A 27995-nucleotide genomic window follows, 5' to 3' on the forward strand; every position below is an offset into this window, starting at 1 on the left:
AACCTTACACCAACCTTGGTTTATTGTACACCATTTACAAAACAAAACAAACGAAAATGATCTTTCTTAATTAGCAATCCTTGATCACCACCACGTGTTTTTAAAATAGCCAGATGTTCACAGTTTAAGAAGCCAAATAATACTACTACTTTCTTGTAAACGTTAATGGTGAAAGAACAATAATAATGGTTTTAGTCAATCATCATGAGTACATGAGAGTACAAATATAAATTAAGTAAGACTCAAAAAACTTGTACAATAAAATCTGCTATAAACAAAGCTAATTAAAAAGAACCGCTCTCAACCTGGGTTGTGGGTTTCATCTTATTTTAAAATTAAAAGCAGTATTTATTTTTCTGAAGCATCCAAATGAATGTTCATATCCAGATGTCCTTACAAAGAAACATGGACTTCATTCTTTCCTCATTTTTTAATCTGTTTATATAATATTTTACTTCTGATTGTCCTTTTCTTCCTTGGCAATCCTCTTTGTCACACCACTGAAATACTTCTCACGGAAAGAATTGTGTCCCCTGTACGGCATATACTGACCATCCAACGAGTTCTCATCTTGATCCTGCATGGCATCAAAAGACAAACATTAGACTTGAGGGTAGTGTGTTCAGCATGTACTGCCACCACTCTGCCTCCAGACTTTTTCAAACCATTATGTGCAAGGGTAAGGTAGTCAGGCTTTTCTTTTACAGTTCAATGGCACACACGTCACTGAAAATATCTCAGCTGACATCACGAGAATCCCACCCTCACATGACCAAATAAGCACAGGTACCATGCACCACGCAGGTTACTTCCCAGAAAAAATACTGACAGGAAAATTCAGTTAGTCAGAGGTCTGTGGAAGCAGGTACAAACAGAAGAGGAACACAAATGACTAAAATGAGTTCCTACAGTTACTGAAGCACATTCAGAGATTTTTTTTTTTTCTGTGCAGCATTCATGTATTTCTGAAAGTTGAAGTTGACACAGTAAATCCCTACACATAATACCTATTTGACACCAGCCAAAAACACAGTTTAGAAAATTGGCCCACTGTATACACAAAGGTTTAGTTCATCATGTACTGTGGCTTTATACAATTAAGATACTTGTCAGCTAACATTAGCAATGCTGTAAGATAAACATTACATCAAACTTTAATCTGAGTGTTAAAGAAAACTAATGGCAACTTCTAAAAACAGTTTTATGCTTCTGGGTGATGTCAGTTTATTATTATGCTCAAAAGCAGGAAGGAACAGTGACAAGTAGCCTCACACAGAACAGCTGAACGGTGCAAGGAGAAGATAAAAACAATCACACAACAACTATTTCACCACGTTGTTTCTTCTCATTTTTTTTTAACCAATGCAGTAACATAGACGTTGGTTCATCACCTTAAAACATTTATTTGTTCATATTTGAAAATAAAGTTACTGTGGAATGTTTTAGCATTAGTAAGAACATGGAAGTAGATTTTTAATATTTTCATATTACAAAAGTATTACAATGCCAGGATGAACAGAATCCTAGTGGGCAGTCTCTCCCTTTAGCTCTTTTGTAGCCTTCCCAAGTTTTTACCTGCCAAAATAGACACCTCTCCTAGCTTCAGATATCTTAATGCGTACCCTAAAGGAGTGAAAGAAAAGGTTTTTCAACAAAGCAAGACGCCTGTGTGCATGTAGAAGAGCCCTCTTCTGGACACAGTGAGATTATTTTGAAGTAGGTCTCGCCTGCTACACCAGCAGACATCAGGAACGTGACACCAGCTTAAATTAACTTGCTAAATGTTCAATTCCATGTAGATATCTATTATGTAAAGCGTGTACACCAGCAGCAGCTCTATTTAAATACTGCACTGTTGGAAAATAGCTGAGGAAAATTACTTCAGGAAACCCAATGCAGGCACAGTATTATCTACTGTCTTTTGGTCACCCGTGAGAGACTGCCATCCCCATGCCTATGCTCAGGCTGATAAACAACAGGCTTTTTACATATTTGTGAAAAAAAATGAAAATTACAGAATTGCTATAGACAGGTAGGAAACTAGAAGGATTTAAGATATATTCCTCTCACGGCCAGCCTGTATCCACTTTACCAGCCACTCTTTGGAAAAGAGCACTTTTTCTTCTCCTGAAATTCCAGGTCAGAAATCCTTCTTTGACATAAACATGTATTTTTGTACCACTGGGATGTTTTCACAAGAATGCTAAATAAATCACTTATTTTGAGAAATGAACGAGATATTTGACCCTGAAGGATAATGATTTGTAGATCAAAACATTTTAAAATAAAAATTAATCCCCACAACCTCTAAGAGGTCACAAGTGTACATCATTCATCTTGATTCCATAGGAAACAAAATGCTGATTTGGGGGGAAGGGATGAAGGGGAAAACAAGCCTCTCCTCTACCTCCAAGCCGGTTAGGGAAAAGAGAAGATGTGCTGTGTACAAGAATCAACTTTAAGTAAAACATGTGTGTAATAGGGGCATCTGCATGCACCAGATGGAAACAGCCTTGGTGCACCACTCCACAGCAGAATCTTAAACACTGCTGGCTAAATGAGAGATGTGCAGTCAGGCATGGATTTCTTAGGAGAGATTACAAAAGAAGTTCCTGGCCCACATCACAATAATTCCAGTTTAAGAGGTTCCATTCCCTACCTCTCATCTGTGCAGGTGTGACTGTCTAATAAAGATGGCAATTGCTTAAAAAAACAAAAAAAAAAACCCAAATACCAACAAGAATGGACATTGCTCCTTAAAAAGGGGAAAAGAAAATAAGAAAACCTGAACTACCTAGAGATACCCATCACTGTTGAGATTTACTAGTCAAAGGAATTTTATAGGCAGCTTGAGGACTGACCAAAGTAACTGAAATTCTTGGATTTCAGAGACTAAGGATTTCCAAACAAATTCTAACTTAAAGTATTTTGTACGAAGGAGCTGAATGGGTACAACCTGAAAACCATGGATAGGCTTCATTTAACTCTACAGAGAAAATAACTTGCGAAAAAAACCTTAACAATTTATTTGTTCTTAAGACAACACTAAAATAAGTTTTAGAGATCTCAAATAATGAAGCAGTGGAAGAGAAGGGCATGCTGAATGACAACAAGAAAATTTTGTTTTTCTTTAAATCCTGGCAAATATGAAGTGACTCTGTAGAGATTTTTATTCATCTAGCATGCCTAGTTCAGCTTCAAGGTAATTACCCACATTTAGTTTTCATTTAAAGAAAAAGCCTTCCTAACCTTATCACTGCTTCCTACTGCTCTACATCTGGTGCTGAACAGTAGCTATAGAAACCACTTGCACTAATGTTATACAGCTATAAACAAAAAGAAGCAGTTACCAAATCAGGGACAGCGGGGTCACATACCCAGGAACAGACACTGCTAAATTCAGCAGGAAAGATCCTACACCAGTAATAACTCTGGAGTGACCATGAGACGTGGAAATGCTTGAGCCATTCAGCAGGGTGGGTTTCTGTGCCTGGTGCTTCGTAGTCCCCTCCTGGACAATCATATGCTCAGAGTTTGTCCTTCAGTCAAAGGACAAACTGCTTTTCTGCTACATCTTACTACATAATTTCTAGGCATCTCTCATGGCATTAAAAAAGTGGGATGCCTCACAGAGAGGGAGAAACACAGGGCTCTGGGCTGAGGCTGCAGTTGCCCCTGCCCCAGCCATCCTGGGTGTTTGGGCAACAGTGTGCAGATGTGCTGTGGGAGAGGCAGGAGGAGAGTGTGCATTTTGGGGTGAATGCTGTGCTGGGAGGAACAGTGGCAAAAGTTGTCTGAAATGGTAATTAACAAAACCAACAACTCCTCTGCTTATATTGTGCACGTGCTGGAAAAAGCCTATTCATATGAACACTGAGTTCAGGAAGAAACCTTTTCCAGTTGGCACAATTTCACTTTAAACTTAAAAAGAACAGACTGGATGCTTACAAGACAGTGAGTTATGTACTGGACTTGTGAGGTTTTTAATTCAACATATGATCTTCATGCTTATGATTTCCTATGATAGATCAATACTTTACCTAGACATACTCAATTTTTCCCTTCACTTTGGTCTCCTTTTTATTACAAACAATTTCAATCAAATTGCACCACCAATTTCAGCAACTGACTGAATTAATCTCCAGTTAAGAGTGTATTTAAAGTGTTAATAGCAAAATCAAAATTTGCTGTGAAATCTGCAATTCCTTACTGGTGGCAAACACTGGGGAAACCAAAGAACTGCATAATAACACTAACATGGCTTGTAACATTTCTCAGTCATTTGCCAAGTGCTGCACTCAGCTGAATTAAGAGGCAATTGAGGGCCTGTTACAAACCAGTTTAGTAAAGCAGACAGGAACTGTCTGGAAACATAAATATTTGGCATATCCATAAAAATTTACTATTTCACTTAGGAAAAAGAAAAGCAGACAAAAGTATAACTATTGAATTTTATGGTCATAACTGGTGGGTCAGAAGCGTCCAATTCAAAGGTTGCTCAGGATATCCATACAGGAAAAAACATGTTCCAGGTAAGGGATGCTGAGGTGGGGAAATCTTAAGACACCGAAACAAGGTCCTAAACCAAGCAGGCATTAGCTAAGGATTCAACACGCATTTTGTTCTCCAGACGAGTTTTGCATCATCAGAAACCACACATGGGTTCTGGGATCTTTAAATTATCTAACAGACATCTGGAATACTGAATGTAAGCACTTGCACAGTCTTATCTAAGCAGCAAGCCTGCCAACTAGTCTCAGGTGCTCAGAGCTAAGCATTTCCAGACATGAACCTGTCATGTCTGGAACCGAAGAACAGGTGATGCACAAGAGGAGAGTAACAAATGACGCAAGTGTGTTTTGCAGAAGGGTTGATATATTTTTTTAAGTTAGACTATGTTACCCTACAGCACTGGTAGCAATAAAACTGCCGTCAAAAACCTCCCTGAACACCCTGAGACGCACATGTCAAAAACTTTCATCTACCCTCCTGTTTTGCTACTGGTGAAGTTGGCAGCTCCGAGGCTGAACTCCACACAGAGTGTTTATAAAAGTTCAGGTGTTGCTTGAGAACTGCAGTCACCACAAGCATTATGAAGGCAGCACTGAACCCCTGATGTGTCATTAGTGCAAGCACCACACAGACACAGCAGTCTGACTGCATCGCCTGCCATCTGAGAGAGCTCTTCCAGCTGACAAGGAACGTACTAAAAACACTTGCTCACTGAGTGCACATTCATTAAGAATTTGCCTCACACGTGTTTAGCATCTCTTTTAACAGCATTAAGTGAGAGAAGTAACAAGAATGGCAAGGAGACCTGAACGCAATATTCCCTGGTCCCAATGCCTCAGGAGAGGCATACAGCGTGTCACAAAACAAAAAGAGAAAAAAGAGCCAGTGTGCTTTTCTGTACTTTGTCACAACTTCAGTACTATTCCAAAAGCTGAAATGTACCACTCTAAAGATGAAGTAACAGAATTAATTAAGGTTTACCTGTACTGCGAGACCCACTAAGATATTTAGTATTTACTTGGGCATAGAGACACACTTTGAAATCAAGGCAAACTTGGGCATTAAGTCAAAACCTCTGTGGATGGGATTCAAAAGTAACCGTAAGTTCAAAGATCTTTTTCACACTATCAAGGGACTTTTTCAGGATGAAGAGTTTACCAAAAACTGAGAATAAAAAGGAAGAAACCAAAACCAGAACAGCCCCTTAAATCACTGCTCAATTTTACAAAAGCTCTAACTCTGATCATAAAAACCAAAGTATGACGGAAACAAGGATCAAATGCTGAATAGCACGAACCTGTCACGAACACAACAGCTACTATTTTACACAATATGATCAAGAATTCAAGCTTACCTTGAATTCTTTCACCTTTTCCATGGTTATGAGGCGCCTTGATGTGTGGCTGGAAAGCATCTGCTCGCAGTTGCTAATAAGTTTCAGGCACGGATGGCGGGGAATGATCTCTTCTGTGTATCTGGAGGAAATAATCATTCTTAGTGCTGTAGGCTCATGGAGTAGAAGACCTGCATCTGAACCAAACTTCTTACAGACTCTTCACAAAAACGTTCACAGTTGAAAGTTATTATGCCCTGTAACCTGATTAAATAAATTCAGATACTGGCGCCCCAGAGTTTTGACATCACATATTCCAATCACCTTGACGTGTAGTGTGTAGAGTAAATTAAAACTTCACAGTGAAGAGACACTCCCCCCATTTTCTGCATGTATTTAAACAACATTAATGTACGTATACACAGGCCTGCCTGTATATTTCAAGAAAAAAAATATCTCAGCCAACCTGGAACAGTAACTTACCCAGTCAGAGCTGAGATTTTAAAAATATTTTCCACAGTCAACACATATGAAGTTGCAGGAATAAGAGACTTTACTCTGGCTCCCTAAAAGGAGATCACTGCACTTCAATTTCGAATCACATTTAGCCAGCTCTTATTAGACAGTAACATTCCTGAACTTCAAAATTTGATATTACAGATTTATCTCATTATAATTACTTTTTCTAATGGCAAAAAAAAAAAAAAATCCACTACCATTTAACATTAGATAGGATTCATTTATAAGCCAACATTGCTACTATCTACAGAAGCAAGAGTTACAGTGTTTGAAATGCACCATGTCATAAGCATACTATTTTCTATATAGAAAGTGCTTTCTCTAAATTGCTTTCAATCCTTCTACTTCTCCAAATGCTGAACGAGAAATTAAAATATTTAAGAGCATTGCATGGGACTGGAGCAGCAAGAAGAATTAACCTAGCTACTATGATAAATATGATACATCCTTTCTATACACTGAACCTTAGATCAGTCTTTTATTCCCAGATTTTGTAATAAGCCTTCATGTAATAGTTACTAAAAGGTAACACAGAACATGGGTTCTGGTATTGTAAGGTATGATTTTGTACAAAACACCTGCTCCTATGATTCTCCAGTGTTTGGGGGTTAACAGAATTCAGACACTGAAACAGAACTGAACAACTTCATACCTATGACCTGAATTTAAAAGGTAGAAGGGAGGAGCTTTACATTTTTCCTGTAAAGAGATGGATTTTCTGAATGAAGGTAAAGGTGTTGGTCTGGATTAAAATAGGATCCATCTAGGTGCTGGAGGAAAACCTGGCATTTCTTAAGGTAACAGAGAGCTGTTAAACAAGTAACTCAATCCCAAATACAGATCTGCAAATAAGAAAAAAACCAAACAGTACTGCTTCTTTGCTTTCCTCCAAAATTTCCAGACTGCAAAGCTACCTTTCAGGCACTTCTCTTTAGAAACCAGTATCTACTTCTGCTAGGTGAAGTCAGAACCTGCTTTTGGCAAAGGAGAATGAAATTAATTCTCAACTGCTTTTTCTATTACACAAGACTTTTTTGATGCATCAAGTACCACCAAACCGTCTTTCTTTTACAAAGGTAGGCAACCTGCCACAACATTTTAAAAGTTTCTCTCCACAATCTTACAGAAGGCTGACTTTAATGGAATTAGAAGAATTTGGACTCAACAATGATTTCAATGTCTGATTGAAAGAGTAAACTCTGGAGTGAGATGCTATCTTGAAGAGGGAGAGATCACTATCACTTTGTTAAAAAGCCCTTTCTGTTAGCATTAATGAATGTATTTCTACATTCTTCCAGGTAAAACTGAGAAACATGTCAAGTAAGAGATACAGAAGCAATGATTTTAACAGACATCCAATTCAATACAGTTTTGGCTTTAATTTAAGGTAATACACAAAGATCTCAAAAAACCAAAAATCAAGGCAGGTGTTGCCAAGGGATAATGCAACATGTTAGTGGAAAGTATCTTCCCCCCACCTAATTGCTTCAATGCCCCACGTTCACTATTACACCTGAAAATAGAGTGACTATCCTACGCTAATTCTAGCAACTTTAGTATTTCAAGTCATAGTAGGATGCACAAATTCACTTTTTAAAAGGCAACTCAACTACACCTCCACAAAACAGCAACTAAAGTTGCTCCCAAATATGCAGTTACCAAGTTTCTGAAGCGAAATACTTTACACTGTTGTAGTGAGGAAGGAAAGTTTTCACCAAAGTTCAATGAGCAGAAAGAAAAACACTGGTATCTCAATTAACAAAATAAATTCAGTAATTCCAAAGAGATTTTATTGACACGAAAATTAGCTATCATACTATGAATGGCATTCATGGCTTTGTCTGTGAATTTTCTTCTGAGAAAAAAGGCCTGCAATACCAATTTTCTCATTTACTAAAATATGCCAACTTCTAAGAGCACTCTCCAGTTACAGAGGCATGTAACAGAAATGGCTCCTTTTTCATTTCCAAATTTTCAAAACAGCATGAGATATATTGGATTATCACAAGCCATTTCCATGGTGAAACCAAGGACAACCACCACTTTATATAACAAGTTTGACTGTACATAGCAATATATTACATTGTAGAAACTACCTTCAGAGCACATGTGCATCTGAAAGATACCTTGAAACAGCTACTGTACATCAACTCCTCACTTTACAGTAAAAAATCTTTACAAAAACAAAACACCTCCCCCCCCCCCCCAAACCTAATCTAAGAGATGCTGAAATAAGGCATGCAAACAGCTGTTTTTCCTTATGATACACTCAGTTCTGATCCCGGGGTGTGCTATTGAGCAGCCAGGATCCCGCAGTCTCTGCTGGCCTCTCCCGTCCCTAGCAGGGCTGCTCTTGGATGCTTCCAGCCTCTCACTGCCATCTCTTGGTCACTTGACTCATTTCTCAGAAGAAAGCTAAATCAGTAGTGCCAAACCCCAAAGAACCAAGGATGATTTTTACACACCTCTATCAACTACTCTAGCAAAAACTTACTAATACCAGCCTTGCTTCTACTGTCTTGGAAATCCCTCTGCACCTTGAAAATCTAACTTTTTAAGCTTAAACCTCAACCCACTGGACATGCATTTACAATGATATACAAAGGCATTTTTTGCTTGCTAACAGCCAGGAATTATCCCCATTAAAAAGCGCTGTTACAAAATGTGGTTTCCCTCATACAAAGTTCTAAAATACAAAGCGTGGGCATTACCCTTAAGTGCTGGCACTATGGAAGCTCCAGCTGTACTGTGTCCCAAAGGAAAGCACAGTGAGAATGCAGCATCCGTTCTGGCACACAACACAGCAGAAACCAACAGTACGTACTCAGGCCTGTATATGGGCAGCCAGTAAACCAATCTTCCTCCCATCACCAGGTACTCTGCCCCAAACTTCAAGAGGTCAAAAAAGATGTCACTTAGATGGTAACTGGATGAAACGAAGAAGTGATTTTCTGTGCTGAACAAAAAATGTACAAGTGTAAGCGAACACAAGAGCACAGGTAAAACCCAAATTTTTAATGATAGTAATTAAAAGAAAAAAGCAATACACTAACCCACAAAAGCACTTTCCGAGCTTTGCAAAGTTACTTAAGACAATTCAGGAGTACTATGGAGTACTACTACTACTATGAGAAATACAGCTTCTCAACTGTCTCTCTGACTTCCACATGTATTAAAGATGAATCTAAAGAAACACAGGTATGTTGGCAATAGTCATTTTGCACAGCATCTTTCTAAAGGAATTAGAGTAAAAGTCAGAAGGCAAGGAAGGCCAGGCAGTGGAGAAGCCATGCGATATCTCTGAAAAGAAAGGAGCAGTGGAAAATGCAAAAGAAAAAAGTTTAAGGTAAAATTACAGGTATTCCATTTCAGAGTGATTTGGCAGCCTGCAGGGACCAAAGAGAACTTTCTGAGAACAGGAAATACATGCTAAAGGTGGGCCACAGAGGTGAGAAATAGAATTCCAGATCTGAATACAAGCAAAGCATAAGCAGGGAGAACAAAACCAAAAAGGTGTCAGGAGGTGACACAGTGGTTTTGGAAACAGAACAAAAAGGGGGTTTCTTTTTTAATTATAATTGCTACAATTTCTTAACTTCTGACAGCCAACGAAGTAGTAATAAATATTCTAAAACTGGGTTTCCATTAAGACATTTACATTCTACAACAGATAAGAGAGCTTCCCTACCTTCTTTCAACTGACTTAACTGTTTCCTTTTGTGATCCCATCCTGCGGGGAGCTTCTCTGATACCATATGGTGCTAGACAAAGCAAAAGCAAAATGCAGAGATGACAACCTCACCCTTTGTCCAAGTAACATACAATTACACCATACACACACAACAGGGCACAAACTGTGGCTTATATAAGGTTAAAAAAAATGGAAAGCTTTTACAAAGTAAAAGCAACAGAAATTTCTTCAAGATCTCCTGAAGGTTTCTTGCTATAAAAAGTTATTTTAAAATTGTTTCAAGGAAATCCCTTCAGCTGTAAGAGCTTCTAGCAGCCTACACATTTGCTATGTGACAAAGGACAATGCTGTGGTGCTTGTTAAAAGACATTCCTTAGATTTCCAACATGTGATAAATAATCCCATCCTTTTTCTTTCTGTTTGACAGACACAAATAACGTCCCCTATAGCACTTAACTAACCTTTTTCAAAATGAAATTGTATCAGAATTTTTTGTCAGCACATTACACAAAGTGTAATGTGTACATTACACTTCTCACACATAAGAAGAACCAGAAAAGGTTTTCTTCTTATATGTTTTTTGCACGTTTTTCTAATAGCATAACATACTTACTTCATGTTCAAAAAAGCTGAGCTGAGTTTGTGAGACTTGATTCACGTCATGGAAGCACCAATGTAACCACTATACAAGTTTTACAAATGGTTTCACTCTAAGTCCGTCTTAATATTCTACACCGTCTTGTTGCCAAACAGGCCAAATAAAAATTAGCAAGCAACTCACAAAGAAAAGTCATACTTCCTATTCTTAATTAATATGAAAGTATCACTGTAAAAGCCAGCACTTGAGATCAGGAATTGCTGTGTCAAGGTCTTTCATTTATCCCCTTGGTTTCTTTTCCTCTCATACAAGACAAATGGTGTTTAGTAAATAGGTTTCTGAAAGAGCAGAGGATCCTTTCAAAATGCTCCTGCTTCCAGTAGTGTAGTGGAAACACATTAAAATTTCTCTTTGGAAGCATTACATTAAGCACTTAACACAAGTCTCCAGAAGTCCCTCAGAGATGCACAGCAGACTCCAAGGTGCTGCCCACAGCAATACAGACCATTCTGATAGGAAGTCTCTATGCACCAATGATGACATGCTTTTACTGAAGGACACTTCTTCAAAGGATGATTTTCAGCCATATTGATTTCTGCTGGTGAACATAACATTCTCTCCATGGACGAAAGCGTCAGTGCCAGCTTTGTTACACATTCATAACTACCCTTAAAATAAATGCAGAGACATCAAACGCAGATCCAATTTCCACAGTGCTGCTCCCAACAATCATCTTTGGAAACATGGAAGCTGCAGACCCGAGCACTTGGCCAGACATTTAATCAATGTACACAGGCAATAATGTTTTAGTCACTGCTACTGGGCAAGAAAAGGCAGTAACAAACTTACGGTCTGTAATGATTGCATCGAACAACATCCCTTTTCTCCATATTGGTCTTGAAGAATCAGCAACGAGTGCATCGAGGTAGTACTTCTCTAAGCCATACTGTCGGAGATTGGCTCTGATATTTTCATCTGGCCCTCTCCATTTCTGGTTCTTTCTGCTTGCCTTGCCTGGGAGGTGAATGGGAATGGAAAGGGGGAGAAAAAAAAAAAAAAGCATACTCAACAAGAAACTATTATATAAGAAAAGCTTTCATATACTCTTCCATTTAAATTAAAGGAAAATAATCTAATGTCACCAAAAAAACCCTGTCAAAAGTACTTGCAATTAACTTCACTAGTAAGGAAAACCAAAAATACATGAGAGAAGTTCTGCTGCACCATCTGCACAGGGTGTCAAAGAACACATTTACAAAAACGTTTGTTTGCGAGATGCTCTCTCCATCCACCAGTCGCAACCCTGTCCACCAGGCCAAATATAATTTGCATATTTTCAGAGAAGTAGGAGTGAGATTACGGTTCCTGGGTTAGGTTTTGAGGAGCTTCCCACATCACAGGTAAAAAGAGCACACAGCTGTAGTAATTATTATTTGAAACTTTGTTTTGGTCTTCCTTATTCTTTTTCAAAAATATTTCCATAAATTGGTGAATACAACTAAGCATGACCAAACAAATCCTGCAAAGATTAATGCTGCTTTAAAATCCAGTAAGTGTCATCTGCTACCATCAGTATTCTTAAATTCCAGAGGGTAATTTTTCAGTGGCTTTGAAATATGTAACATACCTAATCCATGGATTGTGTTGTAATCTATATCAGTACCACACACATATGCCCCAAAATGTGCTGAGGAGATTAGAAGGCCACCTACACAGGGGAGGAAAGAGAAAAAACAAACTTCTGTCATAGATGTCACCTGTGTTAGGATTTTTTCCTCAGGAACTTCAGGAGCCTACACCAGCAGCACACTAGACCCAAGGAAAAGAAAAAAAAAAAAAACAAAACAAACACTAGAAAAAGATGTAGAACTATCAACCAGCTAGAATCACTATGTAATTATAATCAGACATAAGTCCTTTGTCTGCTCTACATGGTTTTCCTTATCTTGCTATGCCCTATGTCACTCCACCTCTCTGGAGATGGTTCAGGAGTTTTGTTTATGGCTTTCTGTATTTTAAGCAGAAAGATCCTTTAATAGTTACATGAGCCAAAACTTTTGATTCTACTTTGCAACGAGCAGAATTTCACACTGTTGTAAAACAATTGGAAAAATCATCACCAAACAAATGGCTGTTCGACTGTGTCTGTTCTCAAAACCAGTTTCCTTAACAGCGTCTAAAAATCAAGCTTCTATAAGATGGCTTTACATTCCCATGTCGTAAGAAACAATGGTCACGAGCCTTACAAATGTAAATACCTGCAATGTAAACATAAATATCAAAAAAGTTTCAGTAATCCTTTTCAAGTGTGAAAACTACATACAAATGCATTTGTCTGTCAGTAGGCTGCCTACTTTGTTACTAGTTTCACCAATGTACTTATTCTGTAATAAGAACAGATTTCTTAATTACTGCTACTGCAACCCGCCTTCCTAATTAAAAAAGAAGAGAACACCCTACCAAAAAAAAAAAAGTGTGATTTCCCCTTGACAACAGCTGAACAGCCCACAGAAAAGAATAAATGACATTAACTCTTGAACAGTTTCCAAATGAAACAACGGATGGATGGCAGGAGATGAACAGATACCTGTGTGATCAAGTTATTAATAAAGGAGGTCTGTGGCTACCAGACAGGTTTAGAACAGAACAGCAACTGAGAACAAGGCTGTGAACCCCACTGATGCCAACAGCCCTGCTAAATAAAGGGGATGACTGCTGCAGGATGAAGGGCTGACAATGCACAAGCTGGCTGGGAGGGTGACACCAGTTCTCCCATTCACCAGGATCATGGAAAGAAGCATCTCAGGTGGCTGCACTGTGCACCAGCTAATCCCTAATGTGCCCTGTGTGCACCAGAAAACTCCTGCGCCATATGGTACTGAACTCCACCAAAACCAAAGGTGAGTGAGAGTAAAGAAAACTTAAATTTCCTCTGCTTTTTCTTGTGAAATGGATCAGGGAAAAACAAAGTTACTCACCCCAAAGGAATCACCCATTTCCCTTCTTGGCTGCAATCCCTCAGAACAGATGGGCAGTACATCCAGAGGGTCAAGACAAATTTAGCTAGCCCTGACCCCAAGTATGGCATACCACCCAGTCCTACAAAAAAAGTAAGAAGAGAGTCCTTTGCCCATCTAAGAATATTTTTAATCACAGGCAAAAAAAAGAAGCTTGGAAATACTGAATTTACAGCCTTCAATAAATCTCAGCTTGTATTAGTTCAATTTGTGTTCAGGCAGGTGGTGCATGGATACTTACATACTCTTACATGGCCAGCCCTTCGATCAGTATATGAAACAGACACATACAAAGGGTTAATTAGGGAATCACTGTCCCTGGTGACTTGTAGCAGCACGATGATGGCACAGAGATTCATGCCTTTCTATCACACACTATTCCTCCACCTCTTCAGCACAGATGAGGTCTGGTCCTTCAGGATGTCAAAGAAAACATCCTGTCATGTGCAACTATGCAGTATCACTAGTATCTTCCAAAAGAACAATCAATGAAATTACTGAGATAACCTGAACTGTCTAGGAGGAAGCACAAAATATTCAAGTAAAAGACTTGATTTATTCTTCTAGAAGTTTCCAGGCTTCCTTCTACCCAACACTGAGGAAAGAATATCTAAACATGGATAGAAGTTAAAAACAAAGTCCTGGCCATTCCAACTCTGCTCGACAATAAAAAGGGGAATCAAGTCTTCTAAAAGCCAGCCTGGTCAAAGATCACTTTATATTCCAAGGAAAAATGCCAACTGTCCATTCTTACATCAATGTGAAAGACTTGTGATTTGGCTTATGCAGCAAAAAGTTTGTTTGCAACAAGCAAGAATCATTTTGCAAGGCCATTCTGGTTTGGTACTATTCACTTTTTCAGTGTGAAAAACCAGGCAGAAAAACAGACAGGTATCAAAGCTGCAGAAATAAAGAAATCTGAACTGCAGTTCTTCAAAATCCTCTTCAGATCCTGAATATATATTTTTCCAAACCCATCACCTCAAAATCACTGTATCACTCTCAACTCCAAACCACTCCCCAGAAACTCTGGTGACAGGGGACTGTTGTACTGACAAACTTGAAAATCTGAAGGTCCTCAAGAGAAAACTGAAATTCTGAGGTTTACTCAACAGAAGTAAGCGCAAAAGCCACTGTTGTTTAGTCATAAATACACTCTACTGACAAATAGCATGCCACACAGTTATTTCCAGTATCCCCTTTAATCTCTAGCCTTTACATTACAAATATCTAGGAGGAAAAAAAAAAAAAAAAATTTGTAATTCAAACTACTAGGCAATTTGGGAAGAATTTTGTATATGTTAGCTTTTGAACTGAAACACATTTATCTCGAATTTCTATAGCTTCATCATTTTTGTGTGATTTTTCTTCTTCAGTCTTTACCCTTCCTTTTTATTTTTCTTCAATTTTCACTCCCAAGAGAAAGAATGCTCTCAAAGACTTTGTGATTTAAGTCAGTAGGTTTTATAATAAGACAAAAAGCCATAGACACCAAAACGAAACCAACTGCTAAGAGGTAAGTAGAGGAATTTCCTGAACCTTTCCAAGGACAAACACAAGAGGAGAAAATTTCTTAAGATACTATTATGCACAAAAAAAATCAGGTCCTATATGAACAAAATTTAAGACAAAAACATAGAGTTTACCAAACCCTCCTGTCTGTGAAAATATTATATCTATGCTCCTTTTCTGTGGCACAGAGAAGACACAGGCTAATAAGAACTGGTCCTACTAGTGACCCTACTAGTGTAGTCTTCTCTCTCCCTAACTTCTCTGCAGAGATTTTTCTTCATCTTTCCATTAATGTAAGTATTTTTAAATCTGTGCATTTCACATGTGGCCACCTTGATTAAAGTTTAGCAAGTTGAACATGAGTCATTGTGCCCTGGCAGCCAGGAGGGCCAACCCTGTTCTGGGGTACATCAGGCACAGCACCACCAGCCAGGCAAGGGAGGGGATTGTGCCATTCTTCTTGAGATGGGGCAGCCTCACCTCCAGTGCTGGGGGCAGTTTTGGGTGTCACAATGTAAGAAAGGCACTAAATTATTAGAGAGTGTTCAAAGAAGGGCAACAAAGATAGTGAAGAGCCTTGAGGAGAAGCTGTATGAGGAGCAGATGAGGACACTTGGTCTGTTCAGCCTGGAGAAGGGGAGACTGAGGGGACACCAGAGTGCAATTTACAGCTTCCTTGCGAGGGGAAGAGGAGGAGCAGGCACTGATCTCTTCTCTGTGGTGACAGTGACAGGACCCAAGGAAATGGCCTGAAGCTCTGTCTGGGGAGTTTTAGGTTGGATATTAAAACAAGGTTCTTCACCCAGTGGGTGTTTGGGCACTGGAACAGGCTCCCCAGGGAAGTGGTCACAGCACCAAGCCTGAGAGAGTTCAGGAACTATTTGGACAATGCTCTCAGGCACATGGTGTGACTGTGCAGGGTCAGACATCGGACTCTGATGATCCTGGTGGGTTCTTTCCAACTCAGAATACTCTACGATTCTGGGATTCTACGTCAGAAACACAGCCTTTGCTACATTTTTGAATAAACTACTATATGTAGCTTAACACACTATCCTCTGCTGTAATTATATGGCACAAGCTGACACAATAGGTCAGCTATTTCACATACAGCCGAGTTTCCCTGAGGCAAAAAGCACTTCAATGCCACGGACAGCAGTATGTGGAATAAAAGCTCCCCCTCCTGGCTAAGACAAGAAAAGTTCAGCTGAGGAAGGGGGTACCTTGTGCGAGCAGTATTATCCTGAAGACAGGCTGTAATGGCACAACAAAGGGTTCCTCATGGAATGCTGCTATGACCTCAGTATTGCTGTGTTGTTTTGCTTGACCAGAAGTGCTCTCAGCACTCCCCTAAAGAGCCAGCTCTAAAATGCTGCTCTTTGTAATGCCCTGAAAGTGACGGCAGGAAGTGCTTAGCCAAATTCCAAACCTCGGTCACTTCGATCCTAAGCAGTCCATGACACATATGGACTGCTCTTCAGCCCGTGTGGCATAAAACACAACAGTGAAGACAGACTTTTTAGAAGCACAAAATAAATTGTTTACATCTTTGGAAGTTGGTCTCCTTCCCCCAAAATCCCTCTCACATTAACAAACCGTTGATTTTATAAATACCCTTTTGCCTTTGGTATCAAGTATCAGCTGGACATCAGAAGTCATGACACCAGGTAAAAGAGTGGTACAAGCACTAATACAATCTTCCAGCTTTTCCCACCAGCTGAAAAAAAAAAAATAAAATAAATATATACCTGTTCCAACAAATGGATCATATACAATGTCATTGGGTTTTACTCTCCCATGGTTGGCCATGATGAAAGAGAGGCAGGCATCCATGCTGGTATTTCCAATAAAGTGTCTCTTCTTTACACTGTAGGATTCAATGAGTTCTCTCTGGCCATCTGCAATCTGTTGAAACATTTAAAACCCCTGTCAGGTCCTGGACACAAGATATAAACTCACACACTAACAGGCCTGCTTAAGTGACACTATCCAAAACCAGGTAACTTCACTTCCTAACAGATCACCTTGCCTTCTGATGTCTGAAAATATGACAGACTTCTCTGCAAGCAACAGATATCTTGGCTCAACACCTGGGTAAATTCTTCAAGACAGAGATTAAAAATGTACAAACATTTTAGAGAGAAAATTCTCTCAAAGAAATTACAATTAGGGTAACTTTGCTATCATTCTAAGCATCAGAAAAACAAATCCAGGCAATTCGGAGTTTAAAGGATTTTAAAAATACAAGGATTAGAAATGCACATTAACATGTGCGTACACACACACGGATGCTTAAGGTCATACAGAATTTCTTTCTTCACTGGCATTTCTGTCCCACTCAAAATCTAAATTTAGGATAGCATTGACAGATGAGAATTTAAGGGAAAAGCAAAGAAAGACCAAACGCTAGGATTGTTACATCAGACTTCCAAAGTATGTTGGAGAAGACCAATCTGGAATAAAAGACATTCAAACGCTATCCAACACTAACCTCCCACCTCTGCTGAGCACCAGTCTTACCAAGTTAACAAAATACACCTGCCCATTTTTTTCAGATTGGTTTACTCATTTTTTAACACTTCAGGAATTCAGCACAGATGGGACAACAGCTGTTATGTTTTTCAGCACTGGCACAACCGTGGGTTGCTCGCACATTACTCACAAGCATGGAGAATATTGACAGGCCCTAAGAGATCACTTAGATCACTTGACTCTCCAACTTCCCTGTATACAAGCCACTGACTTCCCTGAACAGCCACTGATAGCTACACAATCTCTGCAGTGGTTTCCCTCATTCCCGTTGCCCTCAACACAGGACATTGCAAGCACGTATTCCCATCAGTGGCTAGTGTCACTCTTGGAGATATCCTTTGAGGAGCCGCTTTTTCCTCACAAAACCATAAAAGACTAGATCAGATTTCCTCAGGCTATCCTAATAAGGCAGCAGGTTTAGGGCGCACATGGCCAGCAGGCAAGAACACCTGTAGTGAAGACCACAGATGACGGGCTCCAGACAGGTTTTGTACTTGGCTCCTGCGGCACTGTCGGTGCTCCCCCGGCCAGGCACCTGCCTGTGGGCTGCATTCACCCATGCCCAAAGCCTCAGGGATCAGGCTGCACCTCTCCATGGAGGTGCCTGCCAGGATCACTTCGAACACTTAGAGAATGCTCCCCTGAGGCTGATGCCGCTCAGGAGGGTCACGAGCCATCTACAGTTCTGTACAGCTTTCTATGTGTTTGAAACAGCAGCCTTCAGCTGCAGCTAGGCCCAAAACAAAGTGACACAGCACCCCAGCTGTGCAGCCTCACTGCCCTGCTAAATTCTCTCCGTGGATGGCAAGACAGAGGTGTTTCCAGATACAACTTTTTTTTTTTTTTCCCCCACCTCTGAATTGTACAGTAATTGTACACTTTTTCCTAGTCACACTAAGGACTCCCAAGACTTGCTTCAGAGTGTTATGCAATGACAAATTAAGACAATGGTATTTTCTGCTTCTATTAAAAGTCAAAACACTTTTTCCATTTAAACTGAAGTACACTCTCCTGTAAACACGAGCTTGTAAAAACTGAAGCAAACGTGCTCACGTACCCATCTACCAAAATACAGATGCATGGGCTCCTCTGGAACATCGTTTGGGTTCATTCCATAATCTTCCAAAATCCAAAAGATGTGTTCTGGATTCTTTAAATTTACTTTTCCTTTGAATGGCAGAAATTCAAGGGCCTATACAATAAAAAAAAAAAAACCCACAGAGTCAAAAATAAACAGGGTCAATTTTTTTTTTAAACAGGTGCCTTTCCCCCCCAAGGGAAAAAAAAAAAAAACAACAAAACACCCACACAATTTCACTTGTGGGAAATGGTATATTAGTATTAAAAAGTTCATTCAATTCTCACTGGATTTTTGAAATGCCTTTCTTCTAAACAAAAATAGGTTAAATGATTATGGATTAGAAATTGGGAACCGTAATGCTTTTTATTAACTCAACAGAACTCAGCTTCAGAGGAAATTAACTGTGCATATTAGTTATTGCAATTTTCAGGTTATAGAAACAACACTGATTATGAACAATGGGATGTGAAATTTTAGTGATGTGCAGCTACAGCAGTTTACATACTTAGCATTATTTCAGGTACACAAAAACTGAACAAACAGAAAAATAGCTACTACTAGTACAGATAATGTCAGTCTCTGTAAATGAACTAAATTGAACAAATAAGTGCCAAAATAGAATGTGGAAGAGCAGAAATAAACTGTAATTTTGAAAAATTTCCTAAATGAAATATTGATTTAGTTAGAAGGAGAGCACAAGTACAGACAAGAACATGATGACTGAACAGGAGATCAGCACACAATCCACAGCTTGCAGCTGAAGTCACTTGTTCCACATTCTGCAACAATAAAAGCCTAATAAGGAGATCACGTTACAGATTTTCCACAAGTCTAGCACCTAACTCTTGCCATTTGAATCTTAGTGTTTTCAGCAATAAGCTTCAGTTTCCCCAGCACGCTGGGCTGAAATCAGCAGTGGTATTTGTTTGGCTTTGTATATGCCTTAAACAGTTAGTTTACAGAGAGAGGGGAAAAAAAAAAAAAAAAAAAAAGTAATGAATTTTGACAGAATGTTAACTCAGACACAAAAATCTCATTTAGACCTGCAAAGACACAAGCCATAAACTTCCTCAAGATCTTGAAGACACTTAAATACACTGACAGCATGGAATAAGAACAACATTAATAGATTAAACTAAACAAAGATTTCTTAACTATCTACTTACATCAATCTTTTTTATTTTCTGTGCTTGGGTCAGTGTCTTATTAAATGTATGAATATGTACTTTGTAAGTAGAGTCTGACTGTAGATATGGAAGCTGAAAAAAAAAAAAGGCAAAGACACTTTAATTAGTACAGATGCAGTGCTATTCAGTGGGCTTAAGGAACCATATTATCCAGATTCTTTATATGTATACCATCTTGTCTGTTGGATAGTTCTTCAAAGATGCATAAAGCTCCCCTGCAGATCTTCCATGGCCCCACAGTTCAAATACAGACCTGAAATTATAAAGGTTTTGAGAGTGCAGTCACACAGAGCAGGGAAAATGCCTTACAGACGCTTATTCCTTTTAACCTACTTGGCCAACATATTCAGGCTTTACTTCATGGAGTACCAGCGTGCCATGTAATTCTTGACAAAAGTTTTAATTTTTGTTTGTAAAAAGTATTTTTAATCCTAGCCTGATACTTCAGTAATGCTTTTCTTTGTTTGGCAACATGCACCAAAAGCTTCAGAACTTTTCAAACTGATTAGCAGTGCAATGGAGGCACTCCAGTGATCTTATTCTAAAACTAACACATCTCTCCGCAACCAGCAGTAGAACAGAAAAATAAGCCATGGGCTAGTCATGCTTTGTACATATAATTAGCATACATTAGCTGAGAGTGCACAGTGTGCAGAATATCTGCAAGCTGTTTTGTCACATTTTGCTCCCCTAGTTGCCTGCAGCTGCTTTCTGAAGTGCAGTGCTCCATTCTCCAGGCAAGAGTGGAGAGCCAAAGTCATTGTAGGTAAAACTGAATACCCAAGACAACAAGCACTAAACAGGGACTGTGCAACACTCGGCAGAGGGGCCCAAGCTCTGCAGAGCACAGCAGACACCACAAAACTAGTATGATCCGAGAGACATAACACACCTAGGCTGCTTCTCATCCTGAACCACACTTCAAGGCCTCTCTCATGTGCCTCACTGGAAAGCATGTTATTCAGACACCTCTAAAAAGGACCAGCTGGAACAATCACCCTCCAGCATATTCCTATGCGCTCGAATTTCCCAGAAGAGACCTCTGCTGCAGCAGCTGGGGCTGAAGGCTCAGATGCCAGCACTGAGCGAGGGTGACACAACCCTTCCCTTCCAAACACTGGTTTTTGCATATCACTGGTTTTATCTTTCAATTCCATACACATTTTAGAACAAGCCACTAACCCAATATTATACAAGGCACATAAAACGTGAGTGACATTACAAGTACTCCATTTCAAGAAGAACACCAGTTCAAGACCCTAAATTGATCATATACTGAGTGAAGTGGATGGGCATGTTACATAATTACTCCTACAGGCTCCAATAACACCTAAATTCAAGAGGGAATCAAGGAATCTTTGTTTTATGACTCCATATAAAATTGATATTTGCCATAATAAAACAAAATTCCACTGCTTATATTATACACAAGATTTTTTTATCTCTTACTTTGCACATACTGTCCGCTTCATTAGACCCCTTGCCATCTCTTCTGAAGGAAAATTGAGAATCCAAAATGGAGACTGCAACACAGGGATAAAACATGGGTATAAAATAATTAATTTGAGACAAAATTGTTTACTCAGCTTGAATGTCTGAGAAATTCTGTTATGTATTTAATTTTTCCAACATAACTGACTTGGTAAAATATTGTTTGCATTTCTCTTGATTATTCACCCACTAAAGACTGGGAACACTTTGTTACAGAAAAGCAGTAACTAAATCCCAGTAACATTCTCTGACCAAGCACTGAGACCAGAATCACGCGGCTTCCTAGCTGCACTCCTCCTCTGTCTCTTTGATTTAGAGGCAAAGGTCAATTTTCAAACTGCTGTTGAGTGTTTTCAGGGTTTAGACAGTCTAAAAACCAAGGAGAGCCTCCCAGCAGATGGCACTGCTTCTTTTCATGCTGGTAAGTAACGACATCCTGAGATGCATCTTGTGCATCTTTTTTTTTCAGTTCTGAGTCTACTGAAATTGAGAAGTCATCAGTTTTGAGAAGATTCCTGGTTTTCCTAAGAAACTTCAATATTTATTCAGCTGTCTCTATTTAACAGAAATACTGTAAAGAATATAGTTGCATACCATACACACACTCAAGTAAAATATTTGGTACTCACTCACATTTACACGAAGTTCCTGCTCGCCACTGAATTGTCCACCACAAAGGGAGAGCAATGATGTTATTTCCTAAAGTGGAAATATAAAGGTCAGGCTTTAGAATCATTAACTAATGTTAAACAGAAAGACAAAGGAAGGCACAACATGACACAAAATCTAATGCAAATGGTGGATTGGGCAGAAGTCCACAAGTAAATTCAGACTGTATGTACTGTTCATGAACTGAAAATTAAGACTACCCTGCTATAAAAACAGATTTCTCAAAATTCATTGGCGAATGTCAGGAAAATTTCAGTAATCAAACCCCACCATTTTGCATTTTCTCCTTCGTCAGCATCTTTACTGTTCAATCCTACCCTTACGACGATATTCTTCTTACAATATTATCCACTCTCCTCTTAAAATATTTTTCTGACTAGATCTCATAAAAGTGATGTTTCATGAGTAACACTGACCCAGGACTAGGATCAGCAGATCAACTGGCTAAAAAAATCTGTCCTTACTTGTTCCTTTAAGTTTTTGACAATCATGTGCCTAACATAACTCATCACAAAACCCAACATCTGAGCAGTCACCAAAATACAAGAAATGGCTCTACTTTCTCCAGCAGCCACATCAATCAAGTGTCACCAAACCATGGGTGATAAAAAGAAAAGCTTTCTGTTACGTATGTATCACCTTCTTTTTACTTAATCCGATCACTTTGCCTAAAGAAAAATTGGGTTGATCATAAATACATAAACTCAGGTTCCAGTCCACAAAGCAAAAAGGAAAAAGCAAAGCACAGAAGAAAACGTTAATGGAAACAAGGAAAATAAATTATTCACGAAACATTAACATTTTGTACACGTAACAGTCCAATCGATGAGGGACCATCACCCTGCGATGCTCATCCAGCCTTTCCTAGAACACCTGCAGGGCGGTGGCTCCACCATCTCCCCGGGCAGTCACTCCACCGAGAGGGGCCCTGCCAGCACCAGCCACTCCTGCACCCAGGGCACGCTGGCCAGAGACGACATGTAACTTAAAAAAAAAAAACTTCCAAAGTCACCGAGGCCAGAAACTTGAAAGCATTCTTGTAACCCGAGCTTCCGCTTCTCACATGGAGCCTCGGGTACTCTGCTGGCAACCTCCCCTAGCGCCAGAGGCTCTGGAAAAGCGAGCGGCAAGGAAAGTGCTGCCTTAAGGCCACCACGCGGAGGCTGTCCCTGAGCCGGGGCCAGGAGGGGCGGAGGGAGCCCCACGCCTACGGGTCCCTTCCCACGGGACGCGGGCAGCGCGGAGGGAAGGGGCGCCGGGCGCTCCCGGCTCTCCCGAAGAGAGGGGAGCCCCGCCGGGGTCCGGACGCCCCGGGGCCGCGCTGTTCGGGAGCGCCCCGGAGGAGAGGGGAGGGGAGGGAAGGGAGGGCATCGCCGACGGCGGTCGCAGCCCCGGCCCCGGTGCGGGCCCCGCGCAGCGCTCACCGGCAGGCGGAACTCGAGGTGCTCCTGCGCCAGCAGCAGCAAATAGCGCCGCAGCGCCGGAGCCGCCGGCGCCATGTCGGGCCATCCCCCGCCTCCCGCATGCGCCGCCGGCAGGGAAGGGCGGGGGCGGCGGGAGGAGCCTGGAAGGGGCGTGTGGAGCAGCGATCGCCGCGGAGCCTGCGGCGCCCGGAGCGGGACGCGGGGCTGCGGGAGCGCTGCAGGAAGTACGGCTCATTTCGTCTCCTTCTCATCCTCCTTGCGGTTATATTTTGGGTGTGCTTTATCAGGCACGCCGCGTGTCAGTGCGGCCGTGCCTGCCTGTGGTTTATAAATAACTCCGTGTACACTGGGGACGCGCTCGCTCAGGGGTGTTTCGCTGTCAGGGGCGCGCTGCGGCCTCTGCCGGCCACATTTAAAGATCTGGAGCGTTAAATAACATTAAGAATTAACAGGTGCCAAAGGAGTCGCGTTCCCTTTTCCGTGGGAAGGAGGTCATTGCCGGCGGCGTGGGTGTCGGAGCAGGTAGAGAAACACATTCCCAGGAAAGGGGCAGGGGTGTGACGGTCCGACAGAGGGGCAAAAAGGGGTTTGTTTTGCGGATTATGTTTTATTTTAATATCTGGTCTTGATAATTGTAATCCCGTACTCATCTGTCTGTTGTGTTGATCTGAAAGTTTCGTTTTATCCAGATTTTGGTAAGCTGTTTATTAGGACCAGACCAGCTCAGCACTGGACTCATGTTCTGCGTTTTATGTGCTGATTTTGGACAGTTTGGTTTTTGGTTTTTTTTGGTTTTGTTTGTTATTTTGGTTTTTTTCCAAGATGGCTAAGATTTTGCTCATGACCTGTGAGCACTGCATGGGACACCTTCTTTATGCATCTCCATAATCTCATCCTGCAGCTTCTCCAGTGATCCCTTCCTGCAGTAATCAAAACTGAGGTTACTGTGAAGCTTTAGCCCTGATGATTGACAAGAAAGCAATCTAAAGCGACCTGGCACCTAAACGTGGGCTTCCCTAGAAGAGAAAGAAAAGAGGTAGATGTGGATCCGGCTTGTTCACTTCAGTAGTTCAGTGCTGAAACCAGTAAGCAATAAACACATTGCTGAACTGCTGACAAACCCTGTGAGCCTGAGATTGCTTACAAAATCTTGGAATTGCTGAGAGACCTTTAGTGGAAGAAGTCTCCTTTTATTTTTCCAATCTGTCTTACTTAAAATGTCTTAGCTGTATTGCTTCCATTTTAGAAACTCCTTAGAAGAGGATGTTGGTATTATTTTTAAGCTTAATCTCCTTTGAAACTGGCTTTTGCTTACTTTATCTGCATTGCTTTACCTTGGGGCATTGCTGTGTGTTCTTGGATGGTGAATATCTGTTTTTCACTGATACTGTTTCCTACAGAAGACTTTTAACAAAAGCCCTGTTTTTTTCTTGCTTTTGAGTTGAGGATCCATGCAAAATCTCTGGCAGTGTATACATATTGCTCTACTTAGTTTGAAAGTGAACGTACCTTTCTAAGTAAAATTTACAGAGTATTTGATTCTGACATAAAAACAAAATGCTTTTCAGATGCCGTGTTTGGAAACAGAACGTACATTCCTGTAATGCCATTGAGGAGAAACAAGCAGTTTGTTAGTGTGGATGTGGGGAGTCATCTTAAAAACATTACATAACTCTTCTAGGGAGGGAAAGGGAGAAAATTTACACTTTTTAGCCTTTCGGGGAATTTTATATACACAAAGTATAATTACTCAACTTGAAATTTATCCAGAAAGTTAGAATTAACCACCTTCCTCTCACAAAAAGTGTAACTGTGGTAATATACAACAATCACGGGTTTCAATTTAAAAGTGAGAGACCAGGAATGGAAAGCCATTATTTCCTGTGTGCTGTCGCTTGTTATTCCCAATTCCCTTCTCTGGCGGTCGTGTTGCCACTCTACTCACCTCAGACACAGAGGCAACGCAAGTGGTTTTTTGACTAAACTGGAGGTTCTGCTGGGGAATTTAAGGAACCCTGACCCGTCCCTGCTCATGGGTTCATGTGCAACAACACCAACGCGTATGTGGGCAAATGCCCATGAAATCCTACTTTTAAAACAATCCTTTCAAAATACTCAATCTGTAATTCAGCTGTTAAACTGTTCAGAATTCGCATTTCTGTCCATTTCTCCGTAGAAAACCCAGCACTAATCCTGTGTTTTAACTTCAGATGTCGGTAAAAGTATCAGCTCTACTTAGGTGCTGCCTGGATACTCCCACTTGCGTATTTCAACAGGTGAACGAAACGACCCATCAGAGACAGGGCTGTAGCACATTCGGATCTCTGTAGGGATATAAAAGTCTGCCCCTAATTCCCCAGAACAACCACGTCCTGCACGGACAGTCCCTAATCCAAGCGCAAGGAATGCCACAGGTGGTGGGCAGCCCGCGCACCGGGGGCGGCGATGCTCTTCCAGCGCTGCCCGCCCGCGGGCTGGAGCCGGCAGACGTGGCCGTGCAGCGCAGCCTTTTAAGGGAGAACAATCTATTCCGCCTTTGTATGCCCCACTAAATAGGGTGTTGCAGCCAGAGACGCCCTCGCTGACTGGATTTTTACTTCTCCTTGCAGTGCCTCATGAGGAAAATCTCCCCTGCTCCCACCACCTATTGGCGTTTCGGCTCCAGCTAATACCTTCTGTGCATCGCAACTTCCACAGTCTGCGGGAACCTTGTGGGCACGGCGTGAACTCGTCCACCTTTAATCAGCGTTCAGGCAGGAGAGCGGCTTCCCGCCCCTGTGCCTGGGTTGGTGTGCCGCTGCCGCCGCTCGGGGATGGTTTGCTCTCTCCGCAGCCCAGCCAGCGCTGCACCAGATTGTTTGGGAAGTCAGCGGGGCTGCCGGGTACCAGGATAAAGTTCCTGGAAAGGCGTCTTCGCAAGAAGAGCGAGCTCTGCGCTATGTGTTGCGCGGAGGCTGCGGAGTTTGTTCGGTAACTGCGGGACCGGTGGAGCACCGCGTAACCTTGTAAGCATGATTCACTGCCCCGTGTTCCTAAATTACTACCGAATTTCACCCGAATCACTCTTACTTTCTTCATTGCTGTAGAATTATGAGTGGACTTAAAATACTCGGATATTTAACCTCTTTTTCAGCAGCCTTGCCTCTCACTCGGGCAAGACTCTTCCAAAAAATATCAGGCTGATTTTTGTTTTTCCTCCACAGCTGACAGTGCACACAGGAACCACAGTTACAGCCAGTCGCTGATTCGTTTCCTGCTTGGGTGCCATAAAATATTTTCAGAAATGCAAGAAGATAAAGGGCAAAGTGCTAAAGCCACCAGTGCAGTGGGTGACCTGAGGAAAAGTTGGCAGACCTGGGCAGAGGATCACATTGAGTATCAGAGGAAGAATCCGTTCAGCAGTGACGGCAGGCTTGCGTCTAAACCTGCGCCTACTCACAGAGGAGATCCGACTTATGGGAGACCCCTTGAAGGGTCTCGGACAGAGCAGAGAGGGAAAGATGCTCACTCGCACGTGGGTAAGGAGGTGGAAGAGCTGTGCTCGATCATCAGAAGAACTGGAGAGGTGGGAGAAGATGGACACGTGAGTGTGACATTTGGGCAGCTGTTTGAAACCTATGTGACTATTTCCAATAAAGTAGTGGGCATCTTGTTAAGAGCCAGAAAACACGGCCTGGTTCGTTTTGAAGGTGAAATGCTTTGGCAAGGGAAAGATGACGAGGTGGTCATCACTTTACTACAATAAGGCTTTGTCCTGGAATGAACTTTGCTGCATGGTTCCATTTGGAAAAACATATCTTCACAGGTTTTGGTTACAGAATTTCAACTCAGCTACTTACACGCAAGCAGGAGAGGAAGTGGGCAAGAAGGATAAAGCATATTTTTGTAAAAATGGTAGAGATTTGCACAGAAATCACGGATTAATGGGCTACTCCATCACGCTGACATTGGCTTGTCCTTGTTATCATCTACAACCAAGTATATGAGAGTTCTTCAAATAATTCTGCTGGCCTACTGCTTTTAGGTTACTGAAAGTGTAAATTACTAACTTGCTATCCTACAACACTGATCCCTGCCAGTTGTGAAATACTTACTGCATGGGAGAATGGGATTTGTAAAACATGGAATTGAAAACTCTTGTGGGAATTCATATGCTTCTTCAAACAAAAAGCCTGGTATATAACGAAATTTAGGTTCAATCTCACATGGTTAAACTGAATAAATTGGAATTATTTTCATTAAGTAGATGGAAATTCCCAAACTTAAAAAAGTATCACAGCAAGGATACTTGATAGTTCCTAAATTAGTTGCATCTTGCTTTGATTTTGGACAGCTGCACTAGTTCTGGTATTTAATAGTCTAATCTTACAATCATATCTTCTCCAAACCTTCTGTGTCTCTTGTTCTTTTTGTTTTCCATCTCACACCA

At 40.9% G+C, this 27995-nt stretch overlaps 1 protein-coding gene and 1 long non-coding RNA gene across 4 annotated transcripts; one reads left to right on the top strand and one right to left on the bottom strand.

Moving 5' to 3' along the window:
• TRMT11 (tRNA methyltransferase 11 homolog) lies at positions 1–23676 on the bottom strand. The gene is made up of 13 exons (XM_040057406.2): positions 23567–23676; positions 22107–22172; positions 21432–21505; positions 20154–20235; positions 19962–20054; positions 18772–18906; positions 16931–17087; positions 12281–12361; positions 11503–11667; positions 10053–10125; positions 9189–9320; positions 5867–5987; positions 1–577 (listed from the first exon to the last, which is right to left on the bottom strand). Exons 1-13 carry the CDS (start codon positions 23639–23641, stop codon positions 452–454), a joined length of 1380 nt encoding a protein of 459 aa, XP_039913340.1. The 5' UTR covers positions 23642–23676; the 3' UTR covers positions 1–451.
• Positions 23668–27804, top strand: LOC120749756 (uncharacterized). 3 transcript variants are annotated; one of them, XR_005699776.2, is made up of 5 exons: positions 23698–23790; positions 24019–24088; positions 24468–24602; positions 26176–26571; positions 26770–27804. It is a non-coding gene; the product is annotated as an uncharacterized LOC120749756 (long non-coding RNA). The 3 variants fall into 3 exon arrangements; XR_005699777.2 differs by lacking the exon at positions 24019–24088 and having other exon boundaries at positions 23668–23790; XR_005699775.2 differs by having other exon boundaries at positions 23739–24088.
• The last annotated feature ends 191 nt before the right edge of the window (positions 27805–27995 follow it).

The sequence above is a fragment of the Hirundo rustica genome, chromosome 3, assembly GCF_015227805.2.
Source record: "Hirundo rustica isolate bHirRus1 chromosome 3, bHirRus1.pri.v3, whole genome shotgun sequence".
NCBI classification, from domain to species: Eukaryota; Metazoa; Chordata; class Aves; order Passeriformes; family Hirundinidae; genus Hirundo; species Hirundo rustica.